The sequence below is a fragment of the Syngnathoides biaculeatus genome, chromosome 14 (genome assembly GCF_019802595.1).
Source record: "Syngnathoides biaculeatus isolate LvHL_M chromosome 14, ASM1980259v1, whole genome shotgun sequence".
In the NCBI taxonomy this organism is placed as follows: Eukaryota; Metazoa; Chordata; class Actinopteri; order Syngnathiformes; family Syngnathidae; genus Syngnathoides; species Syngnathoides biaculeatus.
The window spans coordinates 14,372,241-14,391,779 of record NC_084653.1 but is presented as its reverse complement, the minus strand read 5'-3'; the positions used below and the strand labels follow the sequence as shown (position 1 = coordinate 14,391,779).

General features: G+C 46.2%; 2 protein-coding genes across 2 annotated transcripts; both read left to right on the top strand.

Moving 5' to 3' along the window:
- The first annotated feature begins 2,903 nt into the window (after nucleotides 1–2,903).
- Nucleotides 2,904–4,146, top strand: LOC133512379 (trace amine-associated receptor 13c-like). Its single transcript, XM_061841954.1, has 2 exons — nucleotides 2,904–3,127; nucleotides 3,330–4,146. The coding sequence occupies exons 1-2, from the start codon at nucleotides 2,904–2,906 to the stop codon at nucleotides 4,144–4,146; spliced, it is 1,041 nt and encodes a 346-aa protein (XP_061697938.1).
- Nucleotides 4,147–12,198: 8,052 nt separating this feature from the next.
- LOC133512383 (trace amine-associated receptor 13c-like) lies at nucleotides 12,199–13,695 on the top strand. The gene is made up of 2 exons (XM_061841956.1): nucleotides 12,199–12,375; nucleotides 12,599–13,695. The coding sequence occupies exons 1-2, from the start codon at nucleotides 12,199–12,201 to the stop codon at nucleotides 13,409–13,411; spliced, it is 990 nt and encodes a 329-aa protein (XP_061697940.1). The 3' UTR covers nucleotides 13,412–13,695.
- Nucleotides 13,696–19,539: the final 5,844 nt, after the last annotated feature.

Below are 19,539 nucleotides of genomic sequence, written 5' to 3'. Positions count from 1 at the left end.
CTAAAGTCTGTCGAAATGATTGTGGACTTCAGGAGGCATCCTTCCGCTGCCCCTGGCTCTGTCCAACTGTCCCGTGTCAACCGTCAAGACCTTCAAGTTCTTGGGAATTATAGTCTCAGAGGACCTGAAGTGGTTGACGAACATCAACTCAGCAAAGAATGTACAGTACTGCCTCGGTTCTCGACCACAATCCGTTCCAGAAGCCCAGTCGAGAAGTGAAATGTTCGAAATCCAAAGGGCGCTTCTTATTTTCATAACGAGCAGCAGTTAGCTGGGGATAGTGTTGGCGAGGAAAGGATTTGCACCATTACAATTAATGGAAAAATGGAAAAAAATGCATTCCAAGCCAAAAAAAAAAGTTTTTTAAAGCATTTTTTTAAAGCTTTTCCTAATAATAAACTGCATCTTGGAAATACATGTAAAGCTTAAATACTTTATACAATCAAATCATTTAAGAAATATTCATATATGTTTTTGGCTTAAAATGTATGTTTTAGTAGTAGAGTATGCTAGGCTAGGTGTGCAGTGCCCGTATCTGTACCGACTCGGCCCCCAGCCTTGTAAACCTTTTTTTATTCTCAAAAGTGCAGAATAACTTTAACATGGAATAATGAGGTGGGGGGGAAACAAAGACAAATTGTTTTTCATTTGCACAGAAAGTAACATGTCCCAAAAAAATTAACTTGGAACTAGAGGTAGGGTTAATGGAACAAAAGAAAAAAGCAATGCATAACAATCAACTATTTGAAATGTCTTCAGTGGGGGTGACTCACCCCCTTTTTTTTTTTTTTTTTTTTACAAAGAACAAATCTAATGTCGTTTGTTTCTGCCGTCTTTTAAGCACTTTTCTGAAGTGGCTCATAACATCATTAAAATTTTGCAGTGCTCTGCAACATTCAGCTTTATTAGGGTGATGAAGTTCCACAAAATTACGGATGTCGTTCCATTTGGCGTGGATAGCTTTTATATCGGCACTTGAGACATCCTTCCTGCCTTCAGCCTCATCAGACGACATCTCCTCCTCCAACATCTTCTGCTCCTCCTGAAGGTGCAGGAGTTCTTCAGTAGTGAGCTCGACACAATGCTCCTCCGGCAGGTCCTCAACATCATCGGTGTCCATCTCCAAACCGAAATTTTGGCCCACTGTCACGATTTCATGGATGAGTTGACAATCTTGTGGTGACCCCATGTCGCCACCAGCAGCCGTTGAAGGCCCTGCAACAGCTGCAAGACCTTTGAAGTCGCGCTCAGTAAACATTTCTTCTTCCATGGAGAGTTCACGGTCCTATGTGTCACCTGGCTCTAACCTTTGTCGACGATGGTGATGCAGTGGTAAATGTTGAACTGATTTTTCCAAAAATCACGGAGGGTTAGCTGAGTGTCACCTGTCACCTCGAAGCATCTTTGGAACAAAAACTTTGTATATAATTTCTTGAAATTGGCGATGACTTGCTGGTCCATGGGCTGAATCAAGGGCATCGTGTTAGGAGGAAGAAACACGACTTTGATGAATTCAAATTCATCTGTTAAGTCGTCTTCCAAACCTGGAGGGTGGGCAGACGCATTGTCCATACAGGCAGCGTAAGGGCAAGTTTTCCTCCTCCAAAATAGGCCTTCAAACACCTCACGCACCCGCTCGGTACAAAATTGCCGGGTCAGCCAAGCCTTGGAGTTGGACGGCCACATAACAGCCAATGTACGCATCATAATGTTATTTTGGTTGAATGCACGGGGATTCTCAGAATGGTACACTAGCAGAGGCTTGATCTTGCAATCACCGCTAGCATTACCACATGAAAGAAGAGTACACCTGTCCTTTATAGGCTTGTGGCCTGGCAGCGACTTTTCCTCCTCCGTGATGTAGGTCATTTGTGGTATTTTCTTCCAGAATAGGCCTGTTTCGTCACAGGTGAAAACTTGCTGTGGAAGGTAGTCCTCGGCCTTGACGAAATGGGCAAACTCGGCTTTGACCTTTTCCGCGGCAGCCTGGTTGGAACTTGCGGCCTCCCTATGGCAAACAACGGAGTGTATCCCACTTCTTTTGCGGGATTTTTCAAACCATCCACGACTTGCTTTGAATTCAAAGCCCTCAGGAAGTGGACTAGGGTCTTTTCTTTTAACTCTGTATACAGATTTCTAGCCCCGCCTCCTGCCCGTTGACAGCTGGAATAGGCTCCAGAACTCCCGCGACTCATGTGAGGATAAGTGTCGAAGAAAATGGATGGATGGATGGAGATACTTGTATTCAAATTACTGTACCAGTAGCAGCTATTCAAAATATAGAATTTAATGCATTTTAAAATGGGACAAATTGAGAATTACCTCCCGACCAACCCCATCAAACGCCAAGCTTAAACCTTATAAGTTTATCCAATTGCTTCTTTTATGGGGGGTTTCTCAGCCGGCAAGAAGTATTTTCCAGAGCAAGCCGTTTTTTGAGGACGGCATTTTACAATCTTCAGAAACGTTCAGGAAACATTGGCACAACACTGGAAGTGTTTCTTCTTCGGTTTTGTAAATTTAGATATTATCATGCCCAATTTCGATATCTGTGTTTAAAAAGATTCTTTATGGACAGCCTGGAGTGTTCTGTGTTGATAGAATCAGACCACACCACACCCAATCTGCCCAAAACTGTAAAATGCCAAATATTTTCTCTTTATGTGTAAAGTCAAAAAATCTTTGTGTGTGTACCAGACCTCATCCCAACCCTCAGGTGGGTCTTCTTGTTGTCTTTTAGTCCTACAACAATTTGAAAATGAAAACATTCATGGTTGATGTATGACAAAATATGTATTGGTGTCACTGTTGACAGAGGAGCCTGGGGAATGGCTCTCACCATAACATCTTTCTTTGACCCAATCACATTTGCTTGGGGGACGTACTAGAAACACTTAAATGAGATGGACAACAGATTGGTGAAGACAGAAGGCCATCTGAGCGCCTGCTCTTCCATGGACTCCGGCGACCAATCGGATCTCTGCTTTCCACGACTGGCCAACGCTTCCTGCAGGAAGCCCTCATCTGACTGGTCTGATGGTTTCCTTTTCAGTGTCCTGCTGTCCGCTGAATGCGTCCTCGCTGTGCTGCTCAACCTGCTCGTCATCATCTCAATCTCCCACTTCAGGCACACATTCATTTTCACTCACCCTCGTGCTTGAACAACTTTGCAAGATTGATTTGAATGTTTTTTATTGTCTCATTTCTTTCATGGAAACAGTGATTGCATTGTCGTGTTAGTGTTTTGAATGATGTATAGCCCCTATTCATATTTCGTTGGAACGTGCTTTGTCATATGTGTCACACATTTTTTTTTCTTTGGTGTGCAGGCAACTCTACACCCCCACCAACCTCCTCCTCCTCTCCCTCGCCGTGTCTGACTTGCTGGTGGGCTTTGTGGTGATGCCAGGTGAGATCTACATGAGGATATCGTGCTGGTTTCTCGGTGACATTGCCTGTTCTCTATGGAGTTACATGACTCTCACCACAACATCCTCCTCGGTCGGAAACATGGTCCTGATATCGGTCGACCGTTATGTGGCTATTTGTGATCCTCTGCGTTATAATGTCAAAGTCACTGTGAAAAGAATTCAACTTTGTGTTTGTCTCTCTTGGGTGACTTCTCTTCTATACTGTGCCATCCTCTTAAAGGACCAGTTGGGTCATCCTGGAATGTACAACTCATGCCGCGGAGAGTGCGTCATCGGTTTAGAGGTTTACGCAGGCATTCTGGACATCGTCATAAGCTTTGTCCTTCCTCTCAGCATCATCATTACACTGTACACGAGAGTGTTTGTGGTCGCTGTTACTCAGGCACGAGCCATGCGCTCTCATGTTCAATGTGTCAAATTACAACATTCTGCCCCTTTCAGAGCAAAGTCATCCGAATTGAAGGCAGCCAGGACTCTCGGTGCTCTCGTTCTTGTCTTTCTGGTGTGTTTCTGTCCATATTATATTGTCATTCTGATGGGTGGAAATGAGAATTTAGGTTCACTGACAAAATATGTTGTTGATTTGTATGGTTTCAACTCATGTCTGAACCCCTTAATTTATGCCCTATTTTACCCATGGTTTAGAAAAGCTGTCAAGCAGATTATTTCTCTTCGCATTGTGCAGCGTGCATCCTGTGAGGCCAACATATTGTAGACTCAATTTGCGCTCATGTTTGAAACGCTTGACAAAATCCTGTTGACGATATGACAGTTGTGATGTTTTACCTGCAGGTTTATTTTTAATCACATTACTGTCAAAACAGTTCTCTGCAGAGCTCCTTTACTCAGCAGTAAAACACTCATTATGTGATTATTCACATAACAACAAAAAAAGCACAAAAGGGACCATTCATAAAGTAGGATAGCGAGAACATACAAATTCATTATTATATATAGGGTGTCCCAAAAACGTATACACTAAATAATTGTATACTTGGTGTTTATTATAATTTGAATAATTGTCAACATGTAAAAGAATTAACAGATATCATTATTTAAAGTGTGTATATATATTTTTGGGACACCCTGTAGTATGTATGTACATTTTTTAATATCAGGAAGATCAATTCGGTATGTTAGCATGTGTATGTGGAAATGCTCTTCTGTTCATAATGCATCATGTGATATACATGTAATGGTATTTTTAGGTATGTATGTGCAGATTTTACAAATAGAGTATGTATTGTACATATGTAATGTGGCAAGTCTTGATGATGTACAGGTATCTTAGGTATTGGGTAAAAGCTATCGTTTTAAACTGGCAGTTTTAATTTTTGTTGATTTACTATTATACGTTTCAAAATTAATATGTTTAATCCATCAAATGCCACAATTGCTCTCAGCTAATTCACTGTGCCACATTTAGGGCCTCAAGATATTGAAATCTTTGATACAACCTGGCGATGACCACTCTAAAGTCTGTCGAAATGATTGTGGACTTCAGGAGGCATCCTTCCGCTGCCCCTGGCTCTGTCCAACTGTCCCGTGTCAACCGTCAAGACCTTCAAGTTTTTGGGAATTATAGTCTCAGAGGACCTGAAGTGGTTGACGAACATCAACTCAGCAAAGAATGTACAGTACTGCCTCGGTTCTCGACCACAATCCGTTCCAGAAGCCCAGTCGAGAAGTGAAATGTTCGAAATCCAAAGGGCGCTTCTTATTTTCATAACGAGCAGCAGTTAGCTGGGGATAGTGTTGGCGAGGAAAGGATTTGCACCATTACAATTAATGGAAAAATGGAAAAAAATGCATTCCAAGCCAAAAAAAAAAAGTTTTTTAAAGCATTTTTTTAAGCTTTTCCTAATAATAAACTGCATCTTGGAAATACATGTAAAGCTTAAATACTTTATACAATCAAATCATTTAAGAAATATTCATATATGTTTTTGGCTTAAAATGTATGTTTTAGTAGTAGAGTATGCTAGGCTAGGTGTGCAGTGCCCGTATCTGTACCGACTCGGCCCCCAGCCTTGTAAACCTTTTTTTATTCTCAAAAGTGCAGAATAACTTTAACATGGAATAATGAGGTGGGGGGGGAAACAAAGACAAATTGTTTTTCATTTGCATAGAAAGTAACATGTCCCAAAAAAATTAACTTGGAACTAGAGGTAGGGTTAATGGAACAAAAGAAAAAAGCAATGCATAACAATCAACTATTTGAAATGTCTTCAGTGGGGGTGACTCACCCCCTTTTTTTTTTTTTTTTTTTTTTTTTACAAAGAACAAATCTAATGTCGTTTGTTTCTGCCGTCTTTTAAGCACTTTTCTGAAGTGGCTCAAAACATCATTAAAATTTTGCAGTGCTCTGCAACATTCAGCTTTATTAGGGTGATGAAGTTCCACAAAATTACGGATGTCGTTCCATTTGGCGTGGATAGCTTTTATATCGGCACTTGAGACATCCTTCCTGCCTTCAGCCTCATCAGACGACATCTCCTCCTCCAACATCTTCTGCTCCTCCTGAAGGTGCAGGAGTTCTTCAGTAGTGAGCTCGACACAATGCTCCTCCGGCAGGTCCTCAACATCATCGGTGTCCATCTCCAAACCGAAATTTTGGCCCACTGTCACGATTTCATGGATGAGTTGACAATCTTGTGGTGACCCCATGTCGCCACCAGCAGCCGTTGAAGGCCCTGCAACAGCTGCAAGACCTTTGAAGTCGCGCTCAGTAAAACATTTCTTCCATGGAGAGTTCACGGTCCTATGTGTCACCTGGCTCTAACCTTTGTCGACGATGGTGATGCAGTGGTAAATGTTGAACTGATTTTTCCAAAAATCACGGAGGGTTAGCTGAGTGTCACCTGTCACCTCGAAGCATCTTTGGAACAAAAACTTTGTATATAATTTCTTGAAATTGGCGATGACTTGCTGGTCCATGGGCTGAATCAAGGGCATCGTGTTAGGAGGAAGAAACACGACTTTGATGAATTCAAATTCATCTGTTAAGTCGTCTTCCAAACCTGGAGGGTGGGCAGACGCATTGTCCATACAGGCAGCGTAAGGGCAAGTTTTCCTCCTCCAAAATAGGCCTTCAAACACCTCACGCACCCGCTCAGTACAAAATTGCCGGGTCAGCCAAGCCTTGGAGTTGGACGGCCACATAACAGCCAATGTACGCATCATAATGTTATTTTGGTTGAATGCACGGGGATTCTCAGAATGGTACACTAGCAGAGGCTTGATCTTGCAATCACCGCTAGCATTACCACATGAAAGAAGAGTACACCTGTCCTTTATAGGCTTGTGGCCTGGCAGCGACTTTTCCTCCTCCGTGATGTAGGTCATTTGTGGTATTTTCTTCCAGAATAGGCCTGTTTCGTCACAGGTGAAAACTTGCTGTGGATGGTAGTCCTCGGCCTTGACGAAATGGGCAAACTCGGCTTTGACCTTTTCCGCGGCAGCCTGGTTGGAACTTGCGGCCTCCCTATGGCAAACAACGGAGTGTATCCCACTTCTTTTGCGGGATTTTTCAAACCATCCACGACTTGCTTTGAATTCAAAGCCCTCAGGAAGTGGACTAGGGTCTTTTCTTTTAACTCTGTATACAGATTTCTAGCTTTGGTGCAAATCCTTTCCTCGCCAACACTATCCCCAGCTAACTGCTGCTCGTTATGAAAATAAGAAGCGACTTTGACTCCTTCCAAGATCCGTGGCCGTTGCTCAACACAGTTGCTCCTTTAGTAACATCACTTGCATTGAGCACATCCTTGTGTTTCATAACGGTGCTGATCGTCGATTTACTCATGCCGTACTCCCTCGATGTAGCTCAGAAACACGCAGACCAGATTCATATTTGGCTATCATTTCCTTCTTGAAGTTGACAATTTTACGCACCACTTTCTTTTTTTCAGGACCAGCAGTTACTTTGGAGCCATGATTGGTCGTTAATATTGCTCAATAGGAAGAAAAAAAAATCCCTACCGGGACACGTCCGTGTGCAGAGGCTGCGTTATACACAAAGAGCTTCGTGTGTGGGTAACTGGTTGCGTCGCACGCGTTCGGTTTTTTTTTTGTTTTTGTTTGTTTTTTCAGGGGTGCGTTCGAATTCACAACAACAAATCGTCGTGGGTCAGCTGGTCGGGGCGTTCGAGAACCGATTTTTGTTTGGAAACAGAAGCAAATAAATGTTGAAATTTTCGTTGGAAAATCGATTTGTACAAAAACAGAGATGTTCAAGAACAGAGTATCCACTGTACTTCTTGCAGCTTCTGAGGAAGCACGGCCCGTCACAACAGCTGCTGAGACAGTTCTACACAGCGGTCAACCAATCAGTACTATAAGGACTATGCTGCTCCATCACAGTCTGGTTTGGGGCTGCCACAAAAAAGGACAAACTCCGACTGCAGCGGATATCAAAACCACTGAACGGATTGTCAGCAACACCCTACCCACTATTGAGGACTTGCACGTAACGCGAACTAGGTCCAGAGCAGGCAGGATCCTTTCGGACCCTCCATATCCTGGTCACCAGCTCCTCCAGCTCCTTTCGTCGGGAACGCGCAACAGATCAATGAAAGACAAAAGCAGCAGGCGCTCGAACAGTTTTTTCCCTCTGGCAATTAAGTCATTAAATTCTTGATCAGCGAACCTACTATTTTCTACCTTGTGCCATTGTTGGGACACACACTCACATCCTGCTGGTCCAATCAGTATTAGTATTTGTAATATATTTTGTAGACTATCACACGATTGGTCACTTTAAAGTGCTCCCTTTGCACAATTGTCACTCTGTACAAGCTTAACACAATATGGGACGATGACACACTCTTATCTCCTACCTGTTCTAAGTGAAGAAGACTACATTTTGCCCATCTGTAACTCTTATACGGAATAGTTCCTATTAACAGAAATGTCTCCTGTTCTTGTTACTTTATTGTTCTTTGTTCTGAATGTCGTACCAGGGCAGCACCGACTGCAGAAGAATAAAGTCTTGTGTATTTTTACACACTTGGCCAAAAAAGCTGATTCTGAACATTTCAAATATGTCAGAGTATCAAATAACTAGATATTTGTAAAAGAAAAATTGTTTTGGGTCATCAGCCAACAATATAAAATGAGGATCAAGTCACATGTTGTTCCTAATGTAAATAGAAACTCTCGCTCCCCCCCCCTCCCCCCCCCCCGCTTCATTTTACATATCAGAAGTCATACATTTTTGTATAGCTCTTTTACTTGTCAATAGAGGGAGTCCTCGGTCTACGATTAAGATCCGTTCCTACACTAGCGACATAACTCGACTTTTGACATAAGTCGGACTTCATTGTTAAAGTCAAAATTTACGATGACCGCTGAGATTGGCTTCAGCATTCCCATGACCCTTGTGAGGATAAGGGGCTCCGAAAATGGATGGGTGTTGGGACTTCATATTGAAAGAAAAACAAAAATACATTAAAATGAAAAAAAATACAAGATGCTTGATTTACCATTACTGCGAGAGGTGGATGGGGAAGAATGAAGGGAGGCTGCGCTGAGGTATTGCTAAGGAAGCAAGTGCAGGTAGCCCTTCCTAGCGGTAAATTCCTCCTCAGCGTCTTTGCCTTTCTGCTCTTTCACTGTTGGGAAAATACGCCGTGCCTTTTCCCTTCATGAACATTGGCCTGATATTAAGCCTACATTGATTCTGATCCTGGATCCATAACGTAAGTTGTCTTTCCATCTCGGCAACAATTGAAGAACATTGCTTTGGGTTTTTTTCTTCACAAAAAAAGTTACTTCGAGATCACTGTATCTCTCATAATGCCAAAACCCTACATGTGCGCTAAAATACGGGCTTTGTCCTTAATAATAATTGCCACGCTCGTCCGACTGAAGCCCAAGTCTTTATGTTGGTTATGCCCCTCGGTGTTAGTCCTCCTTTTTCAGATTTTTTTTAATTATATTATTGTTTCTATGGTCATTGCTTTTGTTTTGGCTGGACCAGCATTTCAAAAAAAAAAAAAAAAAAAAAGCTTTCTCCTTTTGGGCCATAATGTGTAGAAAAGGGCAAATAAACTCCCACCGCACAAACATAGATAAGCAATATCCATGAGCTAAGCAGAAACTGTGGTGGTGCGGCCAAAGTGGCGGATAAGACACAGGCATCGTAAAGTTGAAACATTTTAGGTCGAGACCATTTTAACCAGAGAACATTAAAGCCCAAGTGTCATCCTTATAAACATTCTAAAATAGATATTGTAATGAAAAATACATATAACATTATTCACTTCAATGACTATACGAAAAAATAAATGTGAGCGGAGAGCACGTCATCTACGCGCAAAGTTGCAGAAGTGTCATTCTACGACCTCCAAGTGGTCGCCATATTGGCTGCATCTTCTGTCCGTGACGTCACCTGGACATTTGCTATTGAAAACACGCGGTGCACCCTAACTATGGGAGATGAACATGCCACTTCTGACACGGAAGCTCTTTTCAGAAAGGAGAACACCACACAATCGAGTGAAGTTACCGGGGCAATATTACACTATTGTTTCGAGCCATATTCAGATGATACACGATTACGGCCAAACCACATCCCCGTCTGATCCACTTCCGCGGCGGAGATGAGCCATCGCGGCTCATCGCAGCCGGCCAGTGTGGCTTATGACGGAGCCGAGCCGTACTGCTTTAGGGGGTTGTTCATAGCCTGTGCAGTACGCGATGAACAACACCGTTGAGCCACGGCGCTTTACTGCGTTGTGGTCGCATGCAGCTGAGTGAGGGAGAGCCGAGCCGTGCTGCTTTAAGGGGTTGTTCATAGACGCGGCAGTACGCGATGAACAATACCGTCGAGCCGGGGCGCTCAACTGCATGCACACGGCTGAATGAGGCATTCTCGGCTGGGTTCTTCAGAGCCCTGGCTGCCATTTTTTCATTAATAACATACTAAAAATCATACATTTCATGACAGTTGCCCTTTAATGCACACACAGCACCCAAGTGAACAGAAAATAATGAATTGTTAACTTTTTTTTAGGTTAATTAAAATAGAATAACTGAAATATCACACAGTGATAAGTAATTAGTAGATGTGCCCTTTTGAGCTAACACTGCCATCAGTCTTTTTGGGAATGATGCACCATTTTTTTTTCATACATGGATTTGGGGATCCTCTGCCATTTTTCCTTCAGATCCTCTCCAATCCGTCAGGTTGGACAGTGAACAGTGGTGGGCAGCCATTTCCAGGTTTCCCCAAAGATCCTCAATTGGGTTGAAGTTGGGGTTCTGGTTGAGCCATTGAGGAACAGTCATGGAGTTTTTCTAAAGCAACTTCTTTGGTATTTTACCTGTGTGCTTAGGGTCTTTGTCTTGTTGGAAGGTGAACTTTAACCCCAGTCTAAGGTCCTGAGCATTCTAGAAAAGTTTCCGTCCAGGATATCCCTGTTCTTGGGAGCGTTCATCTTTTCTTCGATTGCAACCAGTCTGTCAGGGCTGCCTCCTTGGTACCCTGAACCCCTGGCATTGATGTGTCGTGAGTGTTTTGCAGGGTTGGTATGCTGGAGTCTTGCAGCTGCATCTAATCAACCTGATGACACCTGACTGCTCACAGTTAGACTCCAACACGTCATCAAGGCGATCTACACTCTAAGCAGTTTTTAGCCTAACCACGCTTTCCGCCTTTGCTTCCCGGCTATTTTCCAGTAAATACACCACGCATCCTTGCTCTTTGTCCCCAGTAAGACATCTGCCCATTGGCCTCACAGTTCTGAAGACTGGAGTTCAAACCCTGTGTGGAGTTTGCATGTTCTCCCTGTGCCTGCGTGGGTTTCATCAAGGCACTCCGGTTTCCTCCCACATCCCAAAAACATGCAACATTAATTGGACACTCAAAATTGCCCCTAGGTGTGATTGTGAGTATGACTGTTGTCTGTCTCTTTGTGCCCTGCGATTGGCTGGCAACTAGTTCAGGGTGTACCCCGCCTCCTGCCCGTTGACAGCTGGAATAGGCTCCAGAACTCCCGCGACTCATGTGAGGATAAGTGTCGAAGAAAATGGATGGATGGATGGAGATACTTGTATTCAAATTACTGTACCAGTAGCAGCTATTCAAAATATAGAATTTAATGCATTTTAAAATGGGACAAATTGAGAATTACCTCCCGACCAACCCCATCAAACGCCAAGCTTAAACCTTATAAGTTTATCCAATTGCTTCTTTTATGGGGGGTTTCTCAGCCGGCAAGAAGTATTTTCCAGAGCAAGCCGTTTTTTGAGGACGGCATTTTACAATCTTCAGAAACGTTCAGGAAACATTGGCACAACACTGGAAGTGTTTCTTCTTCGGTTTTGTAAATTTAGATATTATCATGCCCAATTTCGATATCTGTGTTTAAAAAGATTCTTTATGGACAGCCTGGAGTGTTCTGTGTTGATAGAATCAGACCACACCACACCCAATCTGCCCAAAACTGTAAAATGCCAAATATTTTATCTTTATGTGTAAAGTCAAAAAATCTTTGTGTGTGTAACAGGCCTAATCCCAGACCTCAGGCAGGTCTTCTTGTTGGCTTTTAGTCCAATTGGAGAAGGAAAACATTCATGGTTGATGTAAGACTGAATATGCATTTGTGTCACTGTTAATAGAATCTGGGGAATGGCGCTCAGAGTGACAACTTTCTTTGACAACTTTTACCCAATCACATTTGCTTGGGGGAGGTACTAGAAACACTTAAATGAGATGGACAACAGATCGGTTTAGACAGAAGGCCTGCTGAGCTCCTGGCTTTCCATGGACACCGGCGACCAATCTGATCTCTGCTTTCCACAACTGGCCAACACTTCCTGCAGGAAGCCCTCATCTGACTTGTCTGATGGTGTTCTTTTCAGTGTCCTGCTGTCCGCTGAATGCGTCCTCACTGTGCTGCTCAACCTGCTCGTCATCATCTCAATCTCCCACTTCAGGCACGTGTTCTTTTTCACTCACCCTCATGTTTGAACAGCTTTGCAAGGTTGATCTCTGGCTGTTAATGTTTTATTATTGTCTAATTTCTTTCATGGAAACCGTGATTGCATTGTCTTATTAGAGTGTTTTGAATGATGTACAGCCCCTGATTCTTTGGAAAGTGCTTTGCACAGTGTGTCATATGTGTCACAGATTTTATGATTTTTTTTTCTTGGTTTGCAGGCAGCTCCACACCCCCACCAACCTCCTCCTCCTCTCCCTCGCTGTCTCTGACTTGCTGGTGGGCTTTGTGGCGATGCCAGGTGAGATCTATGTGAGGATATCCTGCTGGTTTCTCGGTGACATTGCTTGTTCTCTGTGGAACTACATGATTTTCACCACAGGATCCTCCTCGGTCGGAAATATGGTCCTGATATCGGCTGACCGTTATATGGCTATTTGTGATCCTCTGCGTTATAATGTCAAAGTCACTGTTAAAAGAATTCAACTTTGTGTTTGTCTCTCTTGGGTGGCTTCTCTTCTATACTGTGCCATCATTTTAAAGGATCAATTAGGTCGTCCTGGAATGTACAACTCATGCCACGGAAAGTGTGTCATCGGTTTTGAGGTTTACGCAGGCATTCTGGACCTCATCGTTAGCTTTGTCGTTCCTGTCAGCATCATCATCACGCTGTACCTGAGAGTGTTTGTGGTCGCTGTTTCTCACGCGCGAGCCATGCGCTCCCATGTTAAATGTGTCAAGTTACAACATTCTGCCCCTCTCAGAGCAAAGTCATCCGAGTTGAAGGCAGCCAGGACTATCGGTGTTCTCGTTCTGGTCTTTCTGGTGTGTTTTTGTCCGTATTATAGTGTCAGTCTGGTGGATGAAAATGAGAAATTAGGTTCACTGCTCAAATACGTTGTTTATTTGTATGCTTTCAATTCGTGTGTGAATCCCTTAATATATGCCCTTTTTTACCCGTGGTTTAGAAAGGCTGTTAAGGACATTGTCACTCTTCATATTCTGAAGCCTGCCTCCCGTGACGCCAATATACTGTAGACTCAATTTGCTCTCATAGTACAAACGTTTGACATTAAAATCTTTTTTCCATGTTACTGCAATATGACTGTGCTGTGGGCTGTGATGTTTTATCTTAGTCGTTTTAATCGCTTCGGTGTCATCTCAGTTATCTGCAGAGGTCCTTTACTATTGTTTCATTACTTGATTATACTTGGAATAATGTTGATGATTGAAAAGCACTCATTATGTCATTAAACACCCTAAACAAATTACATATATATATCCAGAACAGAACAGTTCACTATTCCAAAACATCTGTGTACACCTATGAATACAGGGAACAACAATTAGGTATATTTGCTGGTGTATGTATAAATGTACTTTCAATGTTTAGACTGAATGTTATATATAAGGAAGTTTTTTTTGGGATACGCACAGTATGTGAAGATTCTTCATAGATAAGTGTATGTATGGAGAGTATGCAATGACTACCTATGCAATAATGGAAAATACGAAGGTATCGTAAGTAATGGTAAAAGGTAGTCACTTTTTTTAAACAGACAGTAGATGTTTTATTTGTGTTTATTTTGTATTTTATGTTTCAAAATAAAGTTAAATCTCTTCAATGCCACTATTGCTGTCCACTAATTCATTTCGACACATTTAGGGTATCAGAGAGGGCATTATTAAAGAAGATCTTTACCTAACATTTAAAAGATGAGTGAGAAAAGCTCGAGGTTGTTGTTAAGATCTTGAAATCTTTGGCAAATATCTCAAGTCACAGTATTAAAGAAAATACTGAGAATATTTGTGAATGAAATACTGTATTGGGTTTTCAAGTACCAAAATAAACTATTAACTCACATATCTCGTTGTTGTTGTTCCTGACACATGCGGTCGTGCGCACAAGTGCACACACACACACACGCACCATGAAAAGACGAATAGTGTAGGATGAAGGTGACTGACTTCATACATTTTGCATACATTTTGATCATAGGTTTTGGATTTTTATTCACTACCACATAAGTATGGTTTTAAAGCACAATATTTTATTTTTTAAGGACTACATGGCGCGAGGCGGTGGAGAAGTGTGCCTCACTTCCAGAAATGTATTTTTATTCTGAGTGAAAGCTTCGGTGAATTTTGATATGCTGTAAAAGTAGATTGTGTGCACCCCAAAATAGTGGCAGACTCAATCCAGTTCAGCCAAGTCGCTCGTTGTGAAGTTGCCTTCATGGTGTTTATTCACATAACATTGTGGTGTTTACATAATTCACCCGCGGGACCTCGAGTTGGGGTGCGGGGTTCCGCACGGACTGTTTTTGTTGTTGCGCTTCCGGAGGAAAGGTTAACAGAGTTCCCGCCGTTATGCGAGGAGTTTGGTGATGTCGAACAATAAAGCAAGTTCTGTTTCTGTGTCCGACACTCCGCCTCCGACTCCTTTTCTCCGGCGCTACACTGGTGACCCCGACGTCAGTCCCGGCGTTTTCGAGACTGAAACGAACATGGCAACCGCCATCCTCAAATTGCCGGAGTTTTGGGAGACGTCCGCGGCAGCTTGGTTCGCACAGACTGAGGCTCAGTTCGCCCTCCGCGGGATCTCAGATGATTCCACGCGTTACTACCACGTTGTCTCAGCACTCGGGAGCTCAACGGCGGCCAGAGCAGTGAACTTCATCACCTCTCCCCCGGCCCGAGATAAGTATGCTGGGATCAAGGCTCACCTTCTCAAGGTTTTTGAACTTTCACGGCCGGAACGTGCCCGACGTCTGTTGGCTATTAATGGACTGGGGGACAGCAAACCTTCCGAACTCATGGAAATGATGCTAAACCTGCTGGGCACGGAAGAGCCCAATTTCATTTTCATGGAACTGTTTCTCAGGCATATGCCACCGCATGTTCAGACGGCGCTCGCGAACAGTACTATCACTGAGCCCCGGGCCGTGGCCGAGGAGGCCGACCGTTTCTTCCTGGCAACCCAGCGCTTCTCCCCTGAGACGCTGGCCGCGACGCGCAGTTACTCACCTTCGGGCGCGGGGGTGGCATCCAGCAGGGGCCCCTTCGGCACCGACGGCCGTGCTGGCACAGGCTTGTGCTACTTCCATGCCCGTTTCGGTGCGAAAGCGAAGAGGTGCCGCGCCCCTTGCAACTACGACGCGTCGGGAAACGCCAAAGCCCACGCTTCGCAGCGGCCGTGAGCGTGGGCGCGAAGAGCCGGCTGCTGTTCGTCAAGGACAACCTTTCCGGGCGCAAATTCCTTTGTGACACCGGCGCCCAGAGGAGCGTCCTGACGGCCACTGCGGAGGACGCCGCTGGCGGGACTCATGGGCCACCCCTACTGTCCACTAATGGCTCCCCTATCCGCTCTTATGGCATGAGGACTGTGGACTTGTGTTTCGGGAGTCAGCGCTTCACATGGGACTTTGTCACTGCGGATGTCTCATTCCCTCTCCTCGGCGCTGATTTTTTTTGTGCCCACGGGCTGCTGGTGGATGTTAAGAGGGGCCGTCTGGTGGATGCACTGACTTTTTCCACGGTCGCCTGCGTCCGCAATGAGGCGACTTATGGTGGTCTCTCCAGTTCGCTATCGGACGGCACCAAGTACCAACTCCTCCTTGGTGAGTTCCCTGCCTTGACACGGCCCACTTTCTCCTCTGCCACGACTAAACATGGGGTCGAGCACCACATTGAGACCAAGGGCCCCCCGATCCACGCGAGGGCCCGACGGCTTGATCCCGAGAAGCTAGCAGTCGCTAAGTCCGAGTTTGCCAACATGGAGCGTCTGGGCATCGTCCGCCGCTCGGATAGCCCGTGGGCCTCGCCACTACACATCGTCCCTAAACCGAGTGGTGGGTGGCGACCGTGTGGTGACTACCGCCGCCTTAACGACGCCACTACGCCCGACCGCTACCCTGTTCCACACATTCAGGACTTCTCAGCCCACCTGGCAGGCAAAATCTTGTTCTCCAAGGTCGACCTGGTGCGCGGGTATCACCAGGTTCCCGTGCACCCCTCAGACGTTCCCAAGACAGCTGTAATCACTCCGTTTGGACTGTTCGAGTTTCTGAGGATGCCGTTTGGTCTTAAAAACGCGGCACAATCTTTCCAGCGTTTAATGGATTCTGTGCTCAGGGACTTGCCATTTGTGTTCGTCTATTTGGATGACATCCTCGTCGCCAGCTCCTCGGAGGATGAACATCTGATGCACCTCCGCGACCTCTTCGCAAGACTTGAGCAGCATGGCCTGATCATCAACCCGGCAAAGTGTGTTTTCGGGGTGCCCTCTATCCAGTTCCTCGGGCACCTCATAGACAAGAACGGCGCCGCCCCCCTTCCGGCAAAGGTGGAGGCCGTCTCCGCTTTTCCCCGACCTCGCTCGGCTCGGGGCCTCCGGGAGTTCCTGGGGATGGTGACTTTCTACCACCGGTTCATCCGCCGGGCGGCCCACATCATGCGCCCGCTCTATGAGGCTCTTAAAGACAAGGCCCCCAACCGGGACGTTGAATGGACGGCCGAGAGGATGGAAGCCTTCGAGGCTACGAAGGCCGCACTGAGTCGTGCCGCTATGCTGGCTCACCCGACCCACGGGGCCCCTGTCGCTCTCACTACCGATGCATCGGACTACGCTGTTGGAGCCGTATTCGAACAGTGGGTCGGCGGCGCCTGGCAACCGCTTGCCTTTTTCAGCCGTCAGCTGGTCCCCAGGGAGCGCAAATACAGCACGTTCGATAGAGAGCTCCTCGGCCTATGGCTGGCGATCCGCCACTTCCGCTCCCTATTGGAAGGCCGTGAGTTCACGGCATCTGTGGACCATAAACCCCTCACTTTCGCCATGTCCAAGGTGGCCGAGCCGTGGTCCGCCCGCCAGCAACGCCAACTGTCGTTCATCTCTGAGTACACTACGGACATCCAACACATCGCCGGCAAATCCAATGTGGTCGCGGACTGCCTCTCCAGGGCGATCGTCGGCACTGTGCATCTGGGTCTCGACTACTCCCGCATGAGCGCAGACCAGGCCTCGGACCATGGGGTGCAGGCCCTCAAGACTTCTGACACGGGTTTGCGCCTGGAGGAAGTCGCGGTTGGTGACTCGGGCGTCAGGTTGCTGTGCGACCTCTCGGCTGACCAGCCTCGGCCGCTGGTCCCTGCAAACTGGTGAAGAGCTGTTTTCGAGGCGGTCCACAACCTCTCCCACCCCGGAAGGAAACCGTCCGTGAGGCTGGTGGCCCAGAAGTTCGTGTGGCGCGGTCTCAAGAAAGATGTGCAGGCCTGGGTCGACTCGTGCGTGGCCTGTCAGCGGGCTAAGGTGCATCGCCACACAAAAGCCCCCTTGGAGCCCTTTGCTGTCCCTGAGAGGAGGTTTGACCACGTCAACGTTGACTTGGTAGGTCCACTTCCTCCCTCGCACCGATTCACCTACTTGCTCACCATGGTGGACAGGACGACCCGCTGGCCCGAAGCCGTTCCCCTCTCCTCGACAACGTCGTCAGACGTGGCCCGGGCGTTCATCGGCACGTGGGTTGCACGCTTCGGGACGCCGTGCGACCTTTCTTCAGATCGTGGCCCTCAGTTTACCTCTGAACTCTGGAACGCAGTCGCTGAGAGTTTGGGGGTCAAGCTGCACCGCACTACCGCCTATCACCCCCAGGCGAACGGTCTTTGCGAGCGGTTCCACCGCTCCATGAAAGCAGCCCTGCGTGCCGGCTTGACGGACGGCAACTGGTTGGATAAGCTCCCGTGGGTCATGCTCGGCCTCAGGTGCGCCCCCAAGGAGGACCTGTTGTCCTCATCCGCCGAACTCGTCTACGGCCAGCCACTGCGGGTCCCCGGCGAATTCATCCCGGACGCCACAGTGCCCTGGTCCGCAGCCAGGCAACGGTCCTCCCTGCTGGAGGCCGCAAAAGGGTTTGCGCCGGTTCCCACGTCGCAACATGGCACCCCAGCTGCCCGGCTGCCCCGTCACCTGCGCTCTGCGGATTTTGTGTTTGTTCGTCATGACGCCCACCGTGGACCTCTCCGCCCCCCATACGACGGGCCGTTCAGGGTCCTGGAGCACGGGGATAAGAGCCTGCTCGTGGACATTGGCGGCAGACCCGAGACTGTTTCCGTGGACAGGGTCAAACCCGCGCACCTGGACATTGCCCAGCCTTTGGGGTTGGCCCTCCCCCCGCACCGGGGTCGTCCCCCTTTGCCCTGTGCCCCTGCGCCCGCCGGGGTACCCTTGACCCCGCCTGAGCCCTTGTCCCGTGACTCAATGGACAGTGCGGCCCCGCCCCCATCGGCCCCTACAGTGCCGGGGTCGGGTCATCATCCCTCCACGGCACAAGGATTTTGAATATGGGTGAATTCTGGGGGGGCTTGTGTGGTGTTTACATAATTCACCCGCGGGACCTCGAGTTGGGGTGCGGGGTTCCGCACGGACTGTTTTTGTTGTTGCGCTTCCGGAGGAAAGGTTAACAGAGTTCCCGCCGTTATGCGAGGAGTTTGGTGATGTCGAACAATAAAGCAAGTTCTGTTTCTGTGTCCGACACTCCGCCTCCGACTCCTTTTCTCCGGCGCTACAACATTGTTACTAACACTTCTAAAATACCTTTAAAATTCTCTTATTATGTACACAATTATCATTGGATAGAAAAGTGTTAAATGAGCCCTGCTTCGTAAGAATCTGATATGAATTCAGGAATTAATGCCACTTATGTCAAACAAATGTTATGTGCAGATATGTATGTAAAGCATGAGGAAATTTGAGAACAAAATCTTGATTAAGCCGGAGAAAAGCTGTTTCTTATTCATTGAAATGGAAAGGTGAATTTTAGCAGGTCATTTCCACATTTTTCTCTGGCAACCCGCTCAAGCCTTCTCATTTTCAGGGTCAAATTGAAAGTAATTGCATTGCTGGAATTATTTTATACTGTACAGAATACAAGAATAATAATGGTGAATCAAGGTTCATAGGTTTGATATTGATACTGGTTTTAAAGAAAGCAGAGTAAAATGTTATTTGAGTTTTTGCTGCAGGCTGCTAGGAAATAGGGAGTTCATAATTTGGACAAACTTTATGTAAATAATGTAAACGTTTTTGACACAGCCTCCGCATTGAAAAGTGTTTAGAACCGGAATCGAAACGAAGAATCGCAATTGGGACCAGAATTCCTCAAATTCAA